We start from the raw sequence: 23,561 nt of genomic DNA on the forward strand, positions 1-23,561 counted from the left end.
AATTCATTATTATTCGAGTAGACTTCAAAATACAGAGCAACCCCATGATCCACTGTGTAACCTGTCCCCATGATCCGCTGTGCAGCCTGTTGTAAAATGATGTGTTGTTTTCCTGTGTGATGGCATTCCCCAAACTGTCTCGTCTAGTCGCATGCATGTGTGATATGAGCATATGCGGTTTTGTAGTCGAGAGTCCTTTTATCAGTCTTCTTGTTCGTCTCTGTCAGAGAAGTTTGCTTTTCCGTCTTGTCAATATAAATAATGTAACAAGCAAGTCTTGTCCTTTGTGTCCTGCGTCCCGGGGAACGGAATGGCTGTGATTCCGTAACAAGCCTGTCCCCACGATCCAGTGTGCAACACTACCTAGCCACTTCTAGGAGACATTATGTTTGTTTCACTCCAACTGTACATCCACACCATGGCACAAGAAGCTTGGAGCCGTTCGATATGTTCAGTTATATACTACACTAGGTTGTTGTCCAAAACAACGATGTAAACGTTGATTGCACACTTGCATTCACATTGCACAACTTAGTTTCTTCATTATGATTACACCTTAGCTTCATTGTGAAGTTGCACATTGCCTTGCTGCTACGCCTCCGCGCATGTTTACGGCATGTTTCTGTGATAGATGCTTGTCCTTATCTAGGTGTCGTTGCCATGCTGAGCTCATTAATTTTTACTTCCAACCTTCCTCAAGACAAAACTTGAAGATCGAATTACCCATGCTGCTCGTAGTGTGCCTCAAACATCAAAGCACACGTTATAACATGTACGATGGTTGTCCAACTTGACGTGTAAGCACTTACTATCGTTCATGCCCTTATACTGGCTGTGCTGCTCCTAATGATAGCCATTGATGAGCCGATGTGCTTAAAAATTTCAACCATTATTATTATATTCACATGCTACTCTTTAAACAGAGATGCAGACTATGTCCCACCAGGGTTGGAAATCAAGTTACACTAGCAATGTTGTGTCCCCAAACTAAACTTTCCTTGCCACTCGTGCCACAACACTACAGCAATGATTTGCTCAGTAAAATGTCCCCGCTGCTTCAAATAGAGACACAAATCAGAATAGCAAGAGCAGATAATATTTCCGGGCTGCAAGATTTTTACAAATCTTTTAGCGATCAGCCCCGTTTCGTGCATGAACACTCAGTGTGCTGTCAGTCTGAACATACAATTTCAATGCATACACTATGGCTGCCACCTACCGATTTGATAGGGAAACGACCACGCCATATTGCAGCCAAGGAGCCCGGCCTATCTGTCACAGCTTCCGTCCTGGATTTAGTCAGCTCTATTACACTGGCGGTGCTGTTACTGTCATCCTCTGGTGTAGAGCTGTTATCAGGATCCACCGCCGTGGAGCCAAGAACATCTATGACCGCCACAGCTTCCGTTGCCGATTCGATCGGTCCTACATTCGGCCCGCCATCAGGCCCTCTAGAATCATTATCCTCAGGCACAGACCTGCCATCAAGGTCCACCATTCGTTGAATCCTCCTATGTGCCTGGTAAACGACACATCAAAAACCCACATGCGTTGGTTCATAAGCCAAAAGAATTGGGGCAGGGAGGCATCGGCGGTGGTGGTCCTGCTTGGGCTAGATCCCAATGCCAAAGAAGATAACCTGCATACAGTTTGAGCACCACTATAGTACAACAGTATAGAATAGTACAAGTTGTGCCCAGATGCTACGACATGACTACCAATTGGAGCTCGGCGATACCTCTTGCTGCGGATCATGAAACTACATGACTGTACTTCCACGCCTTTTGTTGAGCAGTCAGCTACGTCTTAAATCATGCATGGAAACTTCAAGTCAAGAGAACTTGCAACTGCATTTTCCATCTTGCCTGTACTTCAGTTGCATTTGTGTCACAAGTTGTAGAGCAGGCATGGAAAGCATCCCACAAGTATTTGTTGGGATGGCTTTAGACAACTGACAACAACTAGCATCGTTGATAATACTGCCCCCCCCCCCCGCGCTCTCTCTCTCTCTCTCTCTCTCTCTCTCTCTCTCTCTCACACACACACACACACACACACACACACACTCTCTCTATCTCTTTCTCTCTTCTGGCAAGACTGTCATGGGACCTACGTCAGCTGAAGCTTGATCAATCTACAGCCCCCCCCCCAAATTTCAAACACGGTATCTTAAAATGCTACTCCTTTCCCATTAAATGTTTGTTTCTGTTATTTCATCTTCTCTTTCCCATTTTGTTGCATTTTCAGATGCTCTTATAAGTCTATCATTCATAGTGTACCCCCTTGGCCCGCACAGTCCATGTTGATTCCGAGACTGAAATGGTCGGAGGAGTGCACTACGCCTGACCAGCACAGCTCTTGCAGCACCTACTACTACTTTCTTTGAATTTGTCGCTGTCTCTTTCATTACCCCTATTATTTTGGAGGGATGTGCACATAGTACAAAACATTTCCCCAAATTTATCCTTTAAAACAAGTTTAGGCTTGAAGAGTTATTGGGTCCTGATACCGGCATGCATGGTCCACATGCCACTTTGCTCAAAAGGGATTGGGGCCGGGCAGGCCGCACAAGTTTAACATGTCCAGTTTTCCCAGCCCTGGCTATCAGTGGTTTACCATAATGATGTTGATACACAGTGGCTTGCATAACCACATTCTGCTGGGGGAGGATGCAATTGGCACTTCCGGCCCCGTGAACCCGGGCATACCGGCGATATGTGAACCAGCCCTAACAGCGCTCCGATTCCTTGAAGAATTTGTGTACTTCCGCATGAAGAGAACACAGACAGTGCTTCTGTCAGATTCACAACCCGATACAGGTGCTCCAGTGTCCTGCGGTCACGCTCAGGTACAACTACAGTCGCCACACAATACACTAGCATAGCCATATGTGCAGCTGCAAACATGAGCATCAAGATCCATTGCTAAAGGAATAACAAAAACTGGTCTTGGTAAGACTGGGAATTGCAACGTACGGCATCGCTGATGCGCTGGTCGTGGTATTGCAACCAGGCAAGTGGTGAGAGGTCCTTTGGGAGTGCTGCACCAGCAATCGGGTACACAGCTATACCTGCAGAAACAGGGAGACATGCAATAATTATTGCTGGACAACTCAATACAGCATCAGGCACCGCACTGCAGCACCTGTAAAGGAATCGTGGGTAAGGGCGCGTTCAGACTACCGATAAAAAGTGACCGATTGGGAAAGTCGCCAAGGTGATTTGATCACGTGACGTTACTGGCACGTTACCGGTGGGAAAGTTTTACTGCCGCGGCTGCTGCGGCAGTAAACTTTTACCGGCAGTAAAAAAGTGCTCAGGCTGCATGCGCGCTGCGAAAAAAAGGGAAAATCCCTTGTCAGTGCCGCGGTGAGAGCTGAAAACTTCACGGTTTATCGGCATTCACGTTTTGACGGGGTTCACGGTGGTCTGAACGCGCCCTAACGGGAAAGTGAGCATGCACCAGAGCTATGGCATACACCAACTGCAGACACATGACATGCTTCAATGTTTTCAGTAGGGAATGGAGTCACGACCAGAAGGACATGCAGCTACATGTTTGCGATGTTAACCCTTTGAGAGCCGCCCCATACTTGAATGCGTCGTAAACGATGCATTCAAATGCAAAACTTCAAAAGATCGTAACTCAGTCCTGTCTCGCTCAAATCCAGTGATCGAACTTTCCAGGGCGAAGAGAAACAATTCGCGAAGCTCTGCGAGCAACGGTTCCTGAGATAAATCACTCGTAAGTTGAGCCGCAATCGCGGCAATTTCAAAAGCGCGCAATGCGACTTAAGAGAGCATGTCTGAGAATACCAAAGTATGTGTGCAAGTGGATCTCTCCAATTTCGCTCAAAATTTGCAGGTAGGTTCCCTTTGGGGTGTGGATCGATTGTGCAAAGCCCTTGAAAAAGTTTCTGAAGGGAACCTTGAAATTTGGATACCCCTCAGAAATGGCCGAAATATCACATTATTTATGGGTCTAGAAACGAGTCACGCCACAACGTATACGAACAAGCTATGAACAAAACTCCATCAAGCCAACATTGCCTCACCTTAGAAGAGTTCCTGGAGCAGTACCGCTAAGCCACGCCAGGATCCCAGAAGACGAGGTCCATCACCCCCTGACGCCACAAATGATCGTCTTGAAAATAGCCAATTTACAAGCGCTGGCAAAACAGCCAGCTACGTCCTCAATTGGCCAGAACTATACACCGGCAGATAGTAGAACACCTCTTCTAGCCCTGAGGACATGTCCCCCATCTTCCTTTTGGGGTTTTCTTGAAATAAACTGTTTTGAAATTTTCCACTCGACCATGCTGAAATACGGCCAAAGTCATACCTGCGCAGGAAAGCTCGCCCCTCCGCGACGTCTCCTCAGCAATTTCTACTCCAACACTACTCCCAAGGCCGCAGAACAAAGTGTATTGTTGGCTCTGACAAGGAAAAGCAGCGGTGATCACTTGTCACTCCAAACGACAAGCTTCTCCTTGCGCCACCAATAATTTTTTGTGCGACTGTTGATGCAAAAGTGACTGAAGGCCTGAGCGCAGTTTTTGAATTTTATTGCAAGATGCACAGTGAAATCACGTGCCTTGTGACGCAAGAATGCCAAGTCGCGTGGCCCACGAGATTTCAGAGTCACCTTTGTCAAGTGCGCTTGTTACTCGCCTTGAACGCCCGTTGGTCTGGAAGTGATCACACTTGTGTTGTTACTGCGCTCAAGAACACGCTGACCGTGTTGTAGGCCTACGACCCGGGACTTTCCCTGGCCATGTAGGTCGAAGACCAGTGAAATGATGATGAAATCACATTCTTTATGACGTAAGAAATCTCTCATGCAGTTCACGCGACAAGTGCGTGCAGCCAGTGCTGCTAGCGTGCCAGTCAACACAAAGGGACCGAGCTAGCCGCTTTTGTCGAGCATCGACATGAAAACAAGGCACTTTTACTGTTGGACTATGTTCGGGATTGCAGGAGGTAAGTGTGAAAGACGAATAACTCTCCATGCTGTACGGGGCATATTTCAACAGCTTGCTGCCATTGCAACACTCCTAGGACAGTTTGTGGGGGTTCCCAGCAGTTCAAGCAGGAAATGAAGCTCATCTTTAATACCTCTGCCATCATGATCTGTTCCGAGTAGCGTTCCAGGCACATTCGCGATCGATGGCCGCGTATCGTGATGCGGGAAGCGTCATCCTACGTCACAGAGCACGCGATCTGACCGTGCATCTTGCAATAAAATTCAAAAACTGCGCTCAGGCCTTCAGTCACTTTTGCAGCAACAGTCGCACAAAAATTTATTGGTGGCGCAAGGAGAAGCTTGTCGTTTGGAGTGACAAGTGATCACCGCTGCTTTTCCTTGTCAGAGTCAACACTACACTTTGTTCTGCGGCCTTGGGAGTAGTGTTGGAGTAGAAATTGCTGAGGAGACGTCGCGGAGGGGCGAGCTTTCCTGCGCAGGTATGACTTTGGCCGTAATTCAGCATGGTCGAGTGGAAAAATTCAAAAAAGTTTATTTCAAGAAAACCCCAAAAGGAAGATGGGGGACATGTCCTCAGCGCTAGAAGAGGTGTTCTACTATCTGCCGGTGTATAGTTCTGGCCAATTGAGGACGTAGCTGGCTGCTTTGCCAGCGCTTGTAAATTGGCTATTTTCTAGACGATCATTTGTGGCGTCAGGGGGTGATGGACCTCGTCTTCTGGGATGCTGGCGTGGCTAAGCGGTACTGCTCCAGGAACTCTTCTAAGGTGAGGCAATGTTGGCTTGATGGAGTTTTGTTCATAGCTTGTTCGTATACGCTGTGGCGTGACTCGTTTCTAGACCCATAAATGATGTGATGTTTCGGCCATTTTTGAGGGGTATGCAAATTTCAAAGTTCCCTTCAGAAACTTTTTCAAGGGCTTTGCACAATCGATCCACACCCCAAAGGGAACCTACCTGCAAATTTTGAGCGAAATCGGAGAGATCCACTTGCACACATACTTTGGTATTCTCAGACATGCTCTCTTAAGTATTGAGAATTTTGAGACTTTTCGTCACGCTGGTTTACTCGAATTTGCACGGGTTTCACTGTTGATATTGTCAAGAGTACACAGCGAAAAAATTGGAACTCCACGATCGAGTAAAATGAAATATCTGGAGCGGGACGCAATTGGACGCATTTGGGGCATTTTTCGTACTGTCGCTGCGATCTAGCGCTGGATAGACGGTGTGCTTGCTATCATGATCGACCTCATTCTCTTCCTCTCGCGGAGACCGTTCCAGGAAGCCCTAGATTGTGAGGATTGAGCGAGTAGAACTGAAGCTATGATCCAAGGAACACGAAAAAATGCGGAATTTTGAAAATTTTCACTCACAAAGCGACTGTTCAGTACATGGGGTAGTGGTCTACCAGAGCAATCACACTCACCACCGTGGTGGTTTTCCAGAAATGAGTAGAAGCAAAAAACCACACTCGCAGCCACATAATAGTAGGCACTTCAGTCACGTGACATGACCTGTCAAAAAGTGCTAACGCTGAATCGCGTACATGCGTGGCACCAAGGAAAGGCGCATGCATAGATCGATCTGTAGCTGCACGGAAGCTGCGCAGGGCCTTCTCGTGTGGCGCAGCATGTAGCTGAGGCCCTCAGCTTTCGTTTGAGCCCACATACGTCATGATGCGGCAATTTTTTGAACTCACGTACAGTTCGAGTAAAATCGGCAAGGATTTTTCGGGCATTTCACTTGGTTGCACGCATTTGCCATGTAGCTCATCGTCTTCAGCGTCGTATTTCCTTTCGGGATCAGTTGTCCTCGTTCGTCCGACACTTTGCGCATTGCTGCGCAAGGAGAAATAATGCGAGGTGTTATTGGAAGCGAACCGCGACAGGCGTCCTCCCGGCAATAATCCTTGTTCGTCGGAGCCCATGCGCATGGCTGCGCAAGAAGAAATATTGCCAGGTGTTATTGGAGTCGCATCGGAGCAGTCGTCCTCTCCTGCAGGCGACGAGTAGGACAGTATATACTTCGGCGACTGGACCAAGAGAGCTGACATCAAAACGGCCTGCTCGGAACAAATCGTCAGCTGATCAGCAGGTGGCTTCCAGCGACCAAGAAAAGCATTGACGGTGATATTATACCAAGAATCCAGCACACACTCTATGCACAAAATCTCTCATGCTGGAGTTGCTGAAGTTTCAGTAGTCCCAAAAATTTGCAGACGATGTTCTATTGTAATAGTTTGTCATTTCTTTCCGTCAAATACCCGGTAAATTCTAGTTTGCTCAGTCTTCGGCTCATTGTTCTTCCGTACTCATCACCAAGTCAGTACTGTACATGTAGCAACAATGTTTTCTGGCACTGAATTATTGTAGTTACTTTATCTTACCTCAAAGTCTCATCTTATGCTTTTCCGAAGGCTTCTCTGCACTGTTTTCATGCTGTTGCGATGGAGTTGCTATGCTGTTGCTATGGAGTTGCCATGGTGACCATACCCGATATCTTCGTCGGAGCTGCCGGACGGATGAAAAATCCGAAGTTTTTCCAAACCATGCTGTTTCTGCATTCATCTGGTTATTTTGACCTGCTTCCAGCGAGCCTGGTATTTTGCCACTATAGACACTGAAGCAAGTTCTGCCAATTTCTGATATGCTGCTGGTGCCGTCGAAATACTGAAAATGCCGTTATTCAATTCTCCGACTTTGGGTGGCTATATCTCTGTGCTAAGTTATTCTTTTTGCTTCAAATTTTCTGTGGAGTCTTCCTAAACCTATCTGAATCAGATACAAAAAAGAAATACGCGTATTTCTCGTTTTGAAAAAATCGCCTGAAGTGCCTAATAATAGATAAATAGCCGAAAAACATCTAAATCCATCAAAGAACCGCCAGCAAGCGGGAGAAAAGGCCGTGAAATCAAGTGAAACAGCATGGCCAGTGGTGAGCATGGGTGACTGGGCAGCAGGGGAGCGCCTGAAAAACAATGACTCCCTACATTCCTAGCCGCGACCGCTCAACCGGGCTAGAGGAAAAACACGCCTTTCGGCCAAAAAACCTTTCTATTTCATTAATTCCTGCCCCGCTGCCAGTCAGACTCAAGAATAGAGATGGCAAGAAATGGTATGTCATAATCATAAGCCACACACATAGGCATAGATTGTCAAGAAGAACAGCGGACGACTCCCATGAAACCAGGGTGGGTGGGCGGGCAACTTCAACTACCACGAGGAAAAACAAAGACCACGATGGCAGGTTCAACGGAGTTGCGCAGAACAAGAGCAAATGCACGAAAATATTTGTGAGTGAAAAATACGTTTTTTGCACTCTTTCGCTACGCTCAGCCGTGAAAAAACAAAACTTTCCTGTGGCTCTTAAAGGGTTAAGTTGTTCAAGGAATAATATGAACGCAGTCATCACAGAGCAACATCCAAACGACTCGAATGTGTTCTTGTGGCTGTCATAGAAAATTGATCACAGCAATGAAAGACCAGTGAGTATGAAATTGGAATAATATATCTAATCTAAGGAGAGACACTCTATGGAACAATTTCTAGAACAAGGAAATAACCATATCGCTTAGCTCAGCAGTGTGTAAGGGCACGGAGAGATGACAGCCTTAAAGTTAACATAACGGATTTTTAACGAGGTGATACGATTACATCAGTTGAGATGCCTTGGCGAAGTCGCCACACAGCGCTGCACTAAGTCTTGTACTAGTACTTCACGCTGCATACAGTGTCTATTAGAAAATCTGCTGACTCACGCTGTATGCTTAGCTCCCATTAGAAAATCCGCAGAATCAACCCATGAAATCATTCGCAGAACCTCTATGCACTCGTAGCTTTCCTTACATTTTCCACCTAGCGTCTCTACACAGGCTCTTCAGAACACCACCACTAGCCTTTGTACCACCCAACTGCACGACCGTCGTTCTGATGTTTTCATGCATGCTACGAGAGGGCAGCCCCCCTTCCCCCTTGGGCAGGGGTGCGCGGATTACGCCTGTGCACACCCGATATTATGCTTTTGGGCATTTCCCGCGGAAATTCGAAAGCATCCTCCAAAAATATCGAAACAATTCTCCAGAATTCCCTAAATCCATCCAACACGAATCGTGCCTTGCACATGGGCTTTAGTATGCAAAATGGACGGTCAGGCACGTGATGCATGCAAGCCTAGTCAAGTCCTGTTTTCCAAACGAGTACTGTTCATCAGATGCACATGTACGAGTACGTGCGTCCATGGATCGTGTGCTCGTTCTCTGGCAGGTCAAAATTGACAGAATTCCCCCAAAATTCTTCTGAACGTTAACGGATCTGGCAAAAATCAATAGCCTCGGAATTCCCCTAAAATTCCCAAAAGTTTCTTAACGATGGTATTTCCAAAATATTCCGGGAATAATCTGCGTACCCCTACCTGTGGACACGGGGCAGTTCCAACGTGCTGCTCGCAATGGACTGTAGATGTGTGGGAGGAAATATTTAATTACTGGAAGTAGGGCCGCATCAATTAAACAAAAGAAGATAGTTTTCGCAGATACCGGGAAGCACATGTGCTTTTGTTTTGTATTATTTTTGTAGTCTTCTGTGAGCACAGAGCGCAATAGCCGCATGGCTTAGTCTGACTAGAATAGCTAGCTGAGTCTTTAGCACGATTTGGTGGATTGAATACAATGTACAATGCAGGTGTACTACCAATACATGTATGTTGAAATGAGTTAAGTGCTCGTCACAGTACCTCGCAATGAGTCATTGATTACACGTGTATCTGAATTATTTGCAAGACCAAACTGGCAAGAATACTAAACAATAATAGCGCGTGGGGCGGGGAGAGGCAGGAAGAGCGCTAGCTACATGTACATGCGCAAGATCGAATGAGCAAATTGTGCTGTTTTTTGATCGGAGTGTGGTTCGTGGTAGGTGAGGAAAGATGATCTTCTGCTGATGTTGTTCCTTTTGGGCTGGGACTGGGAGGTGGAATGAAAATTTGAAAGACTGCCCGGAATATTTAAAATATTCCGGGCAGTCTTTCAAATCACGAAACCAAGGAAGTGATGGGGGGGGGGGCGTTTTCCGCCGAGTGGACACCACGCAACACGGCGGAAGAACTATCGGTACGAAAGCTTGCAAATAATCGGCGACGACAACAGCATCGTCCAGTTTGTACGCGCTGTACGCATGGTTTACGCATCGAATACACCGACAAATACACAGAAACTGTAGCCTGTGCAGGAAGACTTTGCGATCGGAAATCTGGTTGAACGTCGTCGCCCGTGTAAGAGCCGTCGCGTCGTTACCGAATCTTCGCCACCGCGTTGCCATCGCTAACTGAGTTAGTTTGGCACGGCAAAACCTCGCAGGACAACAAACCAACCGTTACCAGCGGGAAGGCCTAAAACTAGTAAGGAGTAAGGGTGACCAGTGACGATTGTACATAGCAGCCGCGACAAATCATACTACAGTCATGTTAGTACTCATGATTCCGAATTGTACTAGTATTCGCCATGATTCACGCACTGCCCAAGCTTGCAAGAAACTAATTCCGGCTTCCCGCCATAGTGCAGAACACCATCTCCCCAAGTGATAAGCCGGCGATGGGCATCCGGATAGCGGCATGCCCGGCATGAACACGGAAAACGGGTTGCCAACAAGTCTGGAACTTGTCGCCAGCAAGCCAACCAAACCACTTACCGACAAGTAGTGCGGTGATAAATATAGAGATGACGAAGTTCCCAGAGGAGTCCATGCCAACCAACTGACTAGAAATAGCGGCCCAACGACAACGAAACGGTAGAGGAAAGGTGTAGTGAAGCGATCGCTACTTGCAACTGGACTCGGGAGGAATAAACCTAGCCTCACTACAAGAAACTACTATCTGCTACACTACCCCAGGGATTTCAGTCGTCTAAAAACTAGTCATCAGGGCTGACTCTAGTCTAGAGCTTCGCGGACGCAGGAGGAAGGAGATGAACTGTTCTAGTCTTAGCCTACTCCACTTAGGTTTTCACCGCCAGCATCTTTACCATTATTATTGTTATTATTCATTTTGGCGCGCGAAAAATCCTTCTGCGTGCTTTCACGCGTTGGTGTTGCCAGGCTGCACTACACAGAATGAGTACCTAACCTTTTTTTTGCCTTCGGGCTATGCTGAAGGCATTATGCGCAGGTCGTCCGAGTACGTGCGCGTCCGGCTCTCACCACACATCTCATTTGTAGGATGCGAAAGGATTAGTTCACACGACAAGAATAGGACGCATGCCAACATGATTAGCAATATGCGACGGTGCGGATGTGCAAAACTGACGAGGTCACAAGTTCACCTGTCGAAACACAGTACGAGCGCGCGCGGCTTTTTCCAATCCGGTCCTTATAGTCTATAGATACCGTGTGCCATCGGGGCCACCCAAGGCAAGAGAGTCTGAGTCAGTGCTCTTGATATAATTCATAAAACAACAACCATATTCCATAACAACAGACCCAGTAAAACAAAGGCTACTGAACCGGAAAGCAAAAGCACAAACAATACAGTATTGTCACTATTGGTTATTGAAACTAGCCCGACACAGGCATGGACCATGATGGACACGGAGATACCACTACTCGTAGTACTTACCCCTTTACCTCTTGACCTTGGCTTTTCAGGACTCCAAGACAAGGACGTAGTGCAAGCACGTCATTGGGAGTAGATCTACGTGACGGTGACAATAACTTGAATAAGCAGGTAGTTTGTTCATGTTTCGTTTAGATCGTGTCCGCCATCGTTCCTATACCTTTAAACCGGTAACTGAGTATATTTATAACTCAAACCAGTTAATATTTTATAACAATTAACAGAAAATCTGTGGGTGTGCATATCCCCATGCATGCAGTGCATTTGCAGATTTGCGTGCACGTGCTTCTCTTGCGGCGCTACGGGCCGGGCGTACATCGGGTAGACCTACATAACAAGTAACACATAACAAGTAACACATAACAAGTAATTAGTTACATGGTAGACTACATGGTACACATAGCTAGCATGAAGGGAGTCGTATTGACTCCCTGATAGCTAGCTACATTCACGTTGGGGGGACTCTCTTACTCAGCTCCGGACGGTCAAGGCGACGGTTGTTTGTTTGTTTGTATTTATTTTGATTCGCAAATTCAAACGGGCATTATAGAACCCAATAACATGAAAGCGAATATGAAAATTATAATGAGAATGAGAATTAAAATATTTAGATCTTCAGCGTAGAGTCAGCGGTACATCAGAGGGAGATCGGGTACAACAGAAAGAGAACAGAAAAAAGGGAGTAAAACAGAAGATTTCGCTTGTCTTCAGCATCTATAGGCTGTGCACAGGTATAGAGGATTACCTGCGTGCGAAACTTCCAAGCGTGATGGATGGCACGGATGTCGCTGGGGAGGGCGGTTCGTGCCGAGAAGCGGAGCGCGGCCAAGTCCATGGTTGACGCCCTTCGCTCGGATCACAGGGAGCTGGCCCCTGTTCTCGACCTGGCCTCAGAAAAGGGTGCATCCAGCTGGCTGACCTGCCGCCCTCTCAGCCGCCATGGTTTCACCCTCACCAAGGGAGACTTCCGGGATGGCCTGTGCCTCCGGTATGGCTGGACACCTCCTCGGCTCCCAAGCCTCTGCGTGTGCAGTAAGCCGCCGAATGTGAGTCACGCCCTGTCGTGCCCATTTTGTGGCTTTCCGACGCTGCAACATAACGAGGTGAGGGACATCACCGCCAGAGCTCTGAGGCAGGTCGCTCATAACGTGACGGTGGAACCCCACCCCCAGCCCGTCACCGGAGAGGCCTTCCGCCATCGCACGGCTGGAGCAGGCTCGGCTGGACGTTGCGGCTAGTGGTGTGTGGGGTGGCCGATTCGAGCGCATCTTTATTGATGTACGGGTGTTCAACCGTTTTGCGTCTTCGAATCATGCCACTTCCCTCGCTGCTAGCTACAGACGCCAGGAAAAGCGCCGGAAGTACGAAGAGCGAGTACGCGAAGTCGAGCATGGCTCCTTCGTGCCCGTTGTGCTTTCTGCCTCTGGTGGCTATGGCAAGCATGCCAATGCGATTTTCTCGCGGATCGCCTCTCTCCTGGCTGAGAAGAGCAAGGAGCCATACGCGCAGATTATCTCCTTGCTGCGCTGCCGCCTTGGGTTTGCCCTGGTTCGTTGTGGTGCCATGTGCCTGCGTGGCTCAAGGAGCATGATTGCTCCTGCCGTGCCTGAGTCCCCTCAGTGCAGAACTACTTCAGTAGTGGTGGCGGAGGCACGCATCCAGTGAACCTGCAATGATCCGAGCTACCGAGTCAGTACAGTCAACTTCGCTTATAACGACTGCGGATATAACGACAATTCGCGAATAACGACAGAATTTCCATGCCCGAGCAAAGTTCCATCCAACTGTAATACATAATAATGAGACTTTGGGTATAACGACACTTCGCGAGTAAGGACACTTTTCTGATGCCCCGCCGTGTGTCGTTATAAGCGAAGTTGACTGTATAATCATTACTATATCCGATGATTCGTTTTATGTACCGGTAATTGTGTTGATGCTTCACAAATGTGTTATTTTGCCCGTACAAGAGGCTCAACTTCAAGCCCACGAGTCCAGGAGTTCATTCCTAAAAAAAACATTTAATTCACGAAGGTACGTATACGTACATGTAGATCAACATGATGTACACGCGGCTATCCGCGGCTATCCTGTCCTGAGTGGCTGAGGCAGTTGTGTTCGGTGTCGAAGGCCGGTTTTTGACATGACTGTACTAAGTACATCGTAGTTGTACATTTGGAAGTACAATTGTTATTATTTACATTAGACTGTATTTACAGCCATTTACCAGTATGACATGAGACTGTATTTACAGCCGTTTATCTCCTTTCTTCCTGGTGTAAAATCACTGTCCGGTCCGGCGTGTATTTACCGCCATATTGCCAGGTGCGTGCTTACAACCATAACTGAACATGACGTACACGTGGATCTGTCTACTCGCTATTTCCCATCACGGTGCCAACGACATGCATGTGCCAGGGCTAGGGTAGAGCCTTGCCTTTTTATTTTAGATTTCGGCCAGTCGGCTACTATTACTTCACCGTGGGGGTTAGACAAGGGGAAGTAGCCATGTAGCCGGGGATTGTAGGGGCGTGAGCCCGCCTTTTCGGCACCGGGAGTTGCAGCTCGCTCAACTCGACTGTACTGTCTGAGCCTTTTTATCACCTTGCATTACTTTGCTTCAGCCAAGGAAACTGGCCAGAAATACATTGACTTCACGGTGGTAATGTCTAACATCAACTTTTCACAACCTTTAGTCTTCAGCCTGCGCTTACGATTCGTATTTAACACCCGACCAGTCCTACACCATCCACCTTCAGACCATCCTGAAAACCTTGCAACGTCGTGTGAATCTGCTATGCTTCATGGGACGGCATCTTGCCCCCACAGCCTTTCTACTTCTATATAAAGGTTTTGTCCGACCCGCCCTGGAACACGCCACCTCGGCCTGGTCCTATGCCATCACCAAAGCTAAGCTGGAGCGTTTAAATATTTTACAAGCCAGAGTAGCTAGGAAGTATTTGCTACGTAAAAAGGTCAATGTAGATAGATGCGAAACGAAATCCCAGTTAAATGCCCTTTGTGACTTAGAGTCCCTGCACTTTCGCAGACAAGTATCAGCTCTTGTTACTCTATTTAAACTTATACATATATCTCCAGAACACCTCCAACATTTTCACCTTTCATTGTCTTCAAGTCCAAGAAGACCAAACAAACTTAACATCAATTATCACGGTGTGCGTTTTTCTTCCCTCTTTTCCAACAAAGCTGCAATGCTATGGAATTGCCTACCGCCTTCTCTTACCGCTATAACCAGCCTCCCCGAATTCAAGCATTCTCTCTATCAGCATTTTCGCCGATATATTCATTACACTGACGGTATCCCAACTCCTTAATTACCAGATTTTGAATGCCTCGATCTATTTCCTTAGCCTATCCTCGATTAACTGCTCCCTCTACATAAAGTTGTCATTTCATTCTTCTTGCAGGAGATCCCCTCGACAGGCCCAAAGCCTTTGGGAAATCCTTAAATATAATACAATACAATAAAAAAAATTCGAATGGTCTTGGTCCGAGGAAGCTGAGACGCACCCTTTCTCTTTTATTCGCACTTTAGTTGAATGATTGTACTATTGTACTATTGCATGGTTGTATTTACATGTAGACTTCGCGATCTCCTTTACGGGCGAAATAAACACTTTGTTCGACAAATTTTCAACACAGTTCTAAAAAAAGACCGAAGACCACAGAAGCATAATATGGACAGATCTATTTAGGCGAGCAGCAAGTTAGTTATCTAGTCTAATGGAAATGGCCAGATGGGAAATGTAACTGAGTCTGTACAGGAGATCTACATGATCTACAGGGAGTTGCAATACCTGTATTGTACATCATATCAATTATCATGCATCATACGGTACGCACTCTTTTACCAAACTGCACAATTTTTCTGTAGGTAGATCTACTACCAAGAGTAATATAATAACCCCCGGGGGTTATACATCATGTACATGTACACTACGAAGTAGTGGTTGCGACTTCGGCGATGATTTGTAAGAAAGGGTTTGCTCCCCACACCGGAGCTCGCGCTATTCCGCCGACTTTACTTGACACTTGACTGACTCACGACTGCCATCCAGAGCACACGAGAAGTCCATCGAACCTTCGACTCGGCAAACCTGCAAGAAAGCACCACTCCCTGCTCAATACACAGTGTTTCGGGGAATTCACCCCTCATCAGTTGAGCTTGAGTAGGCTGAGGAAGATTGTGCCTGAAGAGCACCACTTATATAGTGCTCTCCAGGTACAAACATCACGAGGGATACAAACTTACAGAGACGCTCCGCTTCCAGCGCGATAAACACCTCGTGAACACCAGATAGCAGCGTGAGTCAGTGTCGCTCCTGGACGACACTGACTCACGCTGCTATCTGGTGTTCACGAGGTGTTTATCGCGCTGGAAGCGGAGCGTCTCTGTAAGTTTGTATCCCTCGTGATGTTTGTACCTGGAGAGCACTATATAAGTGGTGCTCTTCAGGCACAATCTTCCTCAGCCTACTCAAGCTCAACTGATGAGGGGTGAATTCCCCGAAACACTGTGTATTGAGCAGGGAGTGGTGCTTTCTTGCAGGTTTGCCGAGTCGAAGGTTCGATGGACTTCTCGTGTGCTCTGGATGGCAGTCGTGAGTCAGTCAAGTGTCAAGTAAAGTCGGCGGAATAGCGCGAGCTCCGGTGTGGGGAGCAAACCCTTTCTTACATGTACACTCTTGCTACTACCGGTACTACTATATACTACGTGTAGTAGTAACTAGGTCACAAGTTAGTTAGTTACATGTAGTCCACGGCGCCAGCGACAACGAAAATTGACACAATCACAAGTAACATTGAAGTGACCATGTTACTGCTGCTGTAAGTTGTTAGTTTCAGAACACACAGTGACAGCTTGAGAGGGAAGAAAGGGACCTCCTAGTCCTAGGCTGCACCTGCACAATGACATGGTGGATGAAGGCATTAGTTTGAATAGTCTACATGTAGACCAAAACTGGAAAGAGCCATGAAGAACCGTTAACCATGAATCATGATTGTTTTCTTGGTACTAATGGCAGCTTGGTAGCATGCCAAGAGTCCATGTTGTGGACTCTTGATGTACAACTACATGTACATGTATGGCAAAACTGCCGGTCGGTGCCGTGAGCACAGTTCGGAAGACCACAAAGCTGCAAGACTGCATTCGATCATTCATGCAAGCGGCAGTAGATAGAGCGATGGTCAGCTATAGTCAGTCTAGTACAATATGGCTGTACTAGTACATCACGGAGTAGTGAAAATATTATCACGACTCTCTGTACTCCAGCTGGAGTCTGGTCTACATACGGGTAGTTACCTGGTTACGGAAGCTGGAGTTGTTCTTCATCTCTGCTTCTGTGAACTAATCTCACACTCACTCATTCACTCTCATTTGCTCACCCCCCCCCCCCCCCCACCTCTCTCTCTCTCTCTCTCTCTCTCTCTCTCTCTCTCTCTCCCTCCCTCCCTCCCTCCCTCCACCTATGGAAATGACCCGAGGATGTACCCAGTGTGCTGACAGTGCTCAACACCGCGGAGGCAGAGCGTACTATACAATCAAGGCTTGTTTGCTGCTACTTCAATTAGTTTCATGCTCTCGCAATCACCAGGCGACATGAGGCACCTATGGGAGTGATAATATCCTAGCACTAAGGTGATAACAGGAAAAACTGCGACAGCATCTAAAAGAAGTTGATTGTTCCAACTAGGAACACACGCTTCTTGCCGAACTTGACACTTGACTGACTCACGACTCACGACTTGACTGGTGATGGTTTGGCCTGCCGGGAGAGCAGTATATAGACCACCCTTTTCAGGTGATCTACGGATATTTCCCCTAGTTTGAGGGGATTATGGCTCATAATCCTCTGCGCGCCTTGGGGATTTGAAAAATAATCCCCTCGGAACCGTGCAATATCCTATACATAAGTGGTACTTTTCAGGCACAATCTTCCTCAGCCTACTCAAGCTCAACTGATGAGGGGTGAATTCCCCGAAACACTGTGTATTGAGCAGGGAGTGGTGCTTTCTTGCAGGTTTGCCGAGTCGAAGGTTCGATGGACTTCTCGTGTGCTCTGGATGGCAGTCGTGAGTCAGTCAAGTGTCAAGTAAAGTCGGCGGAATAGCGCGAGCTCCGGTGTGGGGAGCAAACCCTTTCTTACATGTACACTCTTGCTACTACCGGTACTACTATATACTACGTGTAGTAGTAACTAGGTCACAAGTTAGTTAGTTACATGTAGTCCACGGCGCCAGCGACAACGAAAATTGACACAATCACAAGTAACATTGAAGTGACCATGTTACTGCTGCTGTAAGTTGTTAGTTTCAGAACACACAGTGACAGCTTGAGAGGGAAGAAAGGGACCTCCTAGTCCTAGGCTGCACCTGCACAATGACATGGTGGATGAATGCATTAGTTTGGATAGGCTACATGTAGACCAAAACTGGAAAGAGCCATGAAGAACCGTTAACCATGAATCATGATTGTTTTCTTGGTACTACCGTTAAGTACCGCCAGAGCGCCCCGTCTCGCGAGAGCGCCCCACCTTGATTTACAGCCAGAGAAAGGAAAATCGTATGGCAGAGTGCAACGAAGTGTGTACGATGTAAGAATCTTACAGTCCATTTCAAAACTATAGACGCGTACCTAGGCAAAAACCGTTATGCCAGCATCTATACCACATAAAATCTGTGATCACTTTGTGCATAAATTTTTCCAAATTGGGCGTCTGTTATCCAATCCTTTAGAAACTATATGAGAGTAATTGTGGAGCGATCCTGAGCAATATTCCGAAAACTATTCTCAAAAAGTTCCAGCCAAATTTGAAATATTTCAAAAACCCTACGCGTCTATAGTTTTGAAATGCACTGTAGTGTACTAAGGTCACACTTGGCAGGTTTTTGTGTAGAGCTTGTGTCCTCTTGAAGGTACGGATTGACTGCAAAACTTGCAATATGTGTACAAGGTTCATGTCGTATGACCTACAGACAGCAGACCACCTCCACAATACGACCACGAAAGGATGAGATGGTGGGGCGCTCTGGCGGTACTTTAGGCCCCGGTCACACCGAAACAAGCCACTTTGGGCTTGTTATCGCTGGCGCTCAGCTGGCTTGCGTGATCCCTGTGACGCGGTCACACCAGACCTTGAGTGCAAAGCTTGAATGGCTTGTTTTTCTTACCCGCCAAATTTTGAATATCTCGAAACACACCAATGTTTGCAAGAAACTGGAGAGCAGAACGTTCGCGATCTAAAACTGTACTTGTTCTAGTGTTCCGTTTTGATGAAGAAGCAAAGGAAGCCCGGATTCTGAATTGCGAAGTCGTGCTCTTTTTATTTGTTCGGTGTGCATGGACGCGATGGTTCGGGTGGTGTTTCCTGATGTCGAGCTTTCTGCCCCGCCGGTTGCCGTTATTGAACTCAGTTGCAATCCACTCTCTTCTTCGTACCCGGCTTTCTTCATGAATTCGGTCGTGAGTGTGGTGCCTTGTCTTGGCCTCAAACCACAGCTCCAACAATCTACGCAGCAGGCTAGAGGCACAGCGGCAGAAATCCATGGTCGTCGGACAAAATCCAAATCAAACTGAATACAGTGTAGTTGGGGTAGACAGACTCACGGTCAAAACCAAAGGCACAGGGATAGCACGGTTCCACGGACACAAGAAAGAACATCAATATCAGTTCATCATGTCAACTAGCTACATGGTGTGCTCGCGGAGCTCCAAGCGCACTCAAATTATTTTTTGAATTTCGGCTTTCAGCCGCTTGTACAAGCTGTGGCTGAAACAAGCCGGAAAAAAACGGCTGAGAGTCAGCCACGGCTGAAAGTCGCTTGTACGTAAGTTGTAGGACATTTTTCAGCCATTTCCATGGTAATAGTGACGTAAACAAGCGCTTGTTTCGGCTGAACGGCTGAATCGAGCTCGGTGTGACCGCGGCCTTACGGTAATGGCAGCTTGGTAGCATGCCAAGAGTCCATGTTGTGGACTCTTGATGTACAACTACATGTACATGTATGGCAAAACTGCCGGTCGGTGCCGTGAGCACAGTTCGGAAGACCACAAAGCTGCAAGACTGCATTCGATCATTCATGCAAGCGGCAGTAGATAGAGCGATGGTCAGCTATAGTTACAGAATGGCTCAGACCACGCAGTGGTCGCCAGCTATTCTGGATTATATGAAGAATGTGATGTCGAACATATCAACGTGTTTGGCCTAATTCTCTAACTTGACAGCTAGTTTGTAGTGTATTTTACATGTTTTATGTGAATTTTGTGTTTTATTTTGTGCGCATGCCCTTTGGCATCTTGGAAAGCGCACATTTTTTTGTTGTCGAAACTGTCCGTTCCACACTTGCTCTTCGGCCTTTGATAGCGAGCCTCTAACAAGTGCATTATCCCAATATCAACGTAGACGGGTGGGAGGGAAGGGACGTTGATATGTTCGACATCACATTCTTCATATAATCCAGAATAGCTGGCGACCACTGCGTGGTCTGAGCCATTCTGTAATTATATTTCAGAATGCTCTGTCTCCATATCAACGTGATTTTGTAGCTTGTCAGTGGTCGACAGCTTGGTAGACAGGACAGCCTTCCCGAAGGTGTTGTTCTTCTGAGGCTTGTAGTAGAACTTTTGGAAGATACTCTCACTGCTCCAATCTGCTGCAGAGAGGATATCGGTCGTTGTGACCCCAGCGTCTGCTGCAGCTGAAGTTGCAGCACTTCGCACCGAGTGCGCTTTGAAGATATCCGTATCGATTCCGGCCTTCGCCAGAACTGTTTTAATCCATCTGGCTACGGTCGATGATGACACCGCTTTGTAGGGTTGTATTGTAGCAATCAGGAGTTGAGCTTGCTTTTCATCATCAGCTCGATTCGCCAAGGTCCTACTTTCGTAGTCCTTCAATGTTTGCACAGGACACAGTAGTGCATTGTCCTTAAATGCTGGGAAGAAGAACTCTGTAATCTTCTTGTTCTGCCTGGACTGCTTTGCCAGTTTTGTCGGGTGAAATGTTACGCCCTCCGGGCTAAACTGCCTGAACCTTATATCAAGGTTCACAAGATCCACCGATCTCGATGGCCTAGTGAGGGCCAACAGCATCGTGATTTTGAACGTTATATCCTGGAGGGACATTTGCTCGTTCTGACCTAGTGAGACCAGGTATGTTGTGACCTTTGATACGTCCCACGTTGAGGAGTACCTAGGTTGGGGTGGTCTTTCATGGAAGACGCCCTTCAGTAGTCTGCTTACCATTGGGTGTGATCCCACTTCGTATCCATCAACTTTGTCGTGGATAGATGATATTGCAGATCGATAATTACACAAGGACCTATACTGGTACTTATTCTGATAAAGAGAAGCCAAGAAGTTAACCACGCCGGCTATATCTCCCGAAATGGGATCAATGTCCCTTTCGACACACCAGCATGCCCATTTCTTAAAGGGGAAGTATACCCTAAAATCAAATTTTCACCAGTTGTAGTCTTCTGGGTGCTGAGTCGAATGGTCTTGGTCCGAGGAAGCTGCGACGCTCCCTTCCTACTTGAATCCCAATCGAACTCGCGCACTTCCACCGAAACTGGGTGACTGCGCCCCACGAGATGGGGATTTGTATGCAAAATGTCACTAAAAGCGCCATTTCGTTCTTATAAAAGCACGGATGACCGCGATTGACCCATATGTTGTAGTCTTTTGGACGCTGAGTCGACTGGTTTTGGTCCGAAAAGGCTGCGATGCAGCGTTCCTCCTTTATTCCCAATCGAACATGGTTGAACAAGCGGTCACGTGCTCCTGGGTGCCCAAATCACCTGGTCACCGCGCCAGCAGGCGACAACTTTCACACCAAGGTTCAACTCGAGTTCAACTCGAGTGACAGGACTGCACCCAAAAAAGGTCAAACAGGCTAGTAAGTTGTACCCTGCAGGCACGGTGACCAGCTGACTGGTGTACGCAGGAGCACGTGACCGCTTGTTCAACCATGTTCGATTGGGAATAAAGGAGGAACGCTGCATCGCAGCCTTTTCGGACCAAAACCAGTCGACTCAGCGTCCAAAAGACTACAACATATGGGCCAATCGCGGTCATCCGTGCTTTTATAAGAACGAAATGGCGCTTTTAGTGACATTTTGCATACAAATCCCCATCTAGTAGGGCGCAGTCACCCAGTTTCGGTGGAAGTGCGCGAGTTCGATTGGGATTCAAGTAGGAAGGGAGCGTCTCAGCTTCCTCGGACCAAGACCATTCGACTCAGCACCCCGAAGACTACAACTGGCGAAAATTTGATTTTAGGGTATACTTCCCCTTTAAAGAGGGAATCATAAGTTTTTGCAGACTTCTGTCTCCAAGATGCGAGGAGAAGTTTTGAAGCCTCTCCCGAAAGGTTCTCTGCTGAGTATCTTGACCTGAGATATTCCACACGGCTAGGGGTGGGTTTATCTCCGGTTCGTTGACTGGGTGAGTTGGTTGGATCGGGCTTCTGGAGCTCGTTATGAGGCAAGGCTCTTGGATCAGCATGTCCAATAGCATTGGGTACCACACTTGGCCCGGCCATACCGGTGCCACAAGCACAATCTCTGCATTCTGTTGTTGGACTTGTTGCAGGACTTTGCCTATCAAGTTCCAAGGTGGGTTGGCATAGCCGTTCGAAACTTTCCAGTTCATTGTGAAGGCATCTGTGGCTATTGCTACTGGGTCGGGTCTCCAACTCACATACTGTGGGAGTTGATGGGACAGTCGAGAGGCAAAGAGGTCCACATCCAGTGGGCCGAATCTCGAGTTTATCCTTTGAAAGATTTTCGGGCATAGCATCCAGTCCGATCTGTCTTTCATCACTCGGGATTCCTCGTCGGCAATCACATTCAACGAACCCGCGAGATGAGAGGCTTTGAGAGTGATATTCCTCTGAAAGCACCACACCCAGAGCTCTTTCGTCAACCGGTTGAGTTCCGGTGATACGGTTCCTCCCAGTTTGTTGATGTAAGTCAGGGCAGTCGTGTTGTCCATCTTTAGATGGATCACAACATCTGTAGCATCCTTGGCATAGCTCTTGATCGCAAGGGATGCCGCCAGTAATTCCAGGCAGTTGATGTGCATGTGTCGTTCCTGTGGGGACCATGGTCCGCCTGTTCGAACATTGTTGAAAGATGCTCCCCAGCCTATTGTGGATGCATCTGTCTCTATCACCATGTCCGGCTTCGCCAACAGGAGTTGTTTCCCGTTCTTGTGAGACAGGTGATCCGTCCACCATGTCAGTTCCTCTCTGGCATCTGGTGACAGATGGCAAGGATGGGAGTACTCTTGATTCCCCTCCTCGAGAGACACTTGTAGACACCTCTGCAGGTGTCTGTAAAACAATGGTGCCGCAGCGATTGCTTGGGCCGCATGGTTCAGTTTGCCCAGAAATCTGGAAACTGCCAACGCCGTCAAGGCATCTGCTTGCAGTAGACTTTTCGCCTCGGACTTGATCTTCTTGATCTTGTCTGAGGGTAACTTCAGCTCCATCGTTGCGGAGTTCACTGTCAACCCGAGGAATTCTGTCTCCTGGGTTGGAATCACTTGGGATTTGGTTTGGTTTACTGTGAAACCCAAGTTTTCGAGTAGAAAGATCAGGCACATTGTGTGTTGACGAGCTTTCTCTTCGCTTTCTGCCAGAATCAGAATATCGTCTATGTAGATGATTACTCTCAGTCCGAGTGTCCTGAGAAAAACCATTATTGGCTTCGTGGTCTTGGTAAAGACCCATGGAGCCGACGACAGACCGAAAGGTAGGCAGTTGAACCGGTACGTCTTTCCCATCCACTGAAATTTCAGGTAGGATGTGTGTTCCGGCGTTATCGGGATCGCAAAGTAAGCGTCCTTTAGATCGACTTTCGTCATCCAGTCGCCCTGCTTTAGCAGGTCTTTGAGAGTGTGAATTCCTTCCATCTTGAAGGAAACTTTCCTCACAAAGGTGTTGAGACTCT

General features: G+C 47.4%; 1 protein-coding gene across 1 annotated transcript in view; it reads right to left on the minus strand.

The window, feature by feature from the left end:
- Nucleotides 1–10,957, minus strand: part of LOC135813673 (uncharacterized) — a 31,019-nt gene extending 20,062 nt beyond the window's left edge. The window contains exons 1-3 of the mRNA XM_065326717.1: nt 10,670–10,957; nt 2,976–3,070; nt 1,220–1,519 (exon numbers count right to left, since the gene is read on the minus strand). Coding sequence (XP_065182789.1) covers nt 1,220–1,519; nt 2,976–3,070; nt 10,670–10,724 — 450 coding nt within the window. The 5' untranslated portion in view covers nt 10,725–10,957. The remainder of the gene's footprint in view (nt 1–1,219; nt 1,520–2,975; nt 3,071–10,669) is intronic.
- Nucleotides 10,958–23,561: the final 12,604 nt, after the last annotated feature.

The sequence above is a fragment of the Sycon ciliatum genome, chromosome 4 (assembly GCF_964019385.1).
Source record: "Sycon ciliatum chromosome 4, ocSycCili1.1, whole genome shotgun sequence".
In the NCBI taxonomy this organism is placed as follows: domain Eukaryota; kingdom Metazoa; phylum Porifera; class Calcarea; order Leucosolenida; family Sycettidae; genus Sycon; species Sycon ciliatum.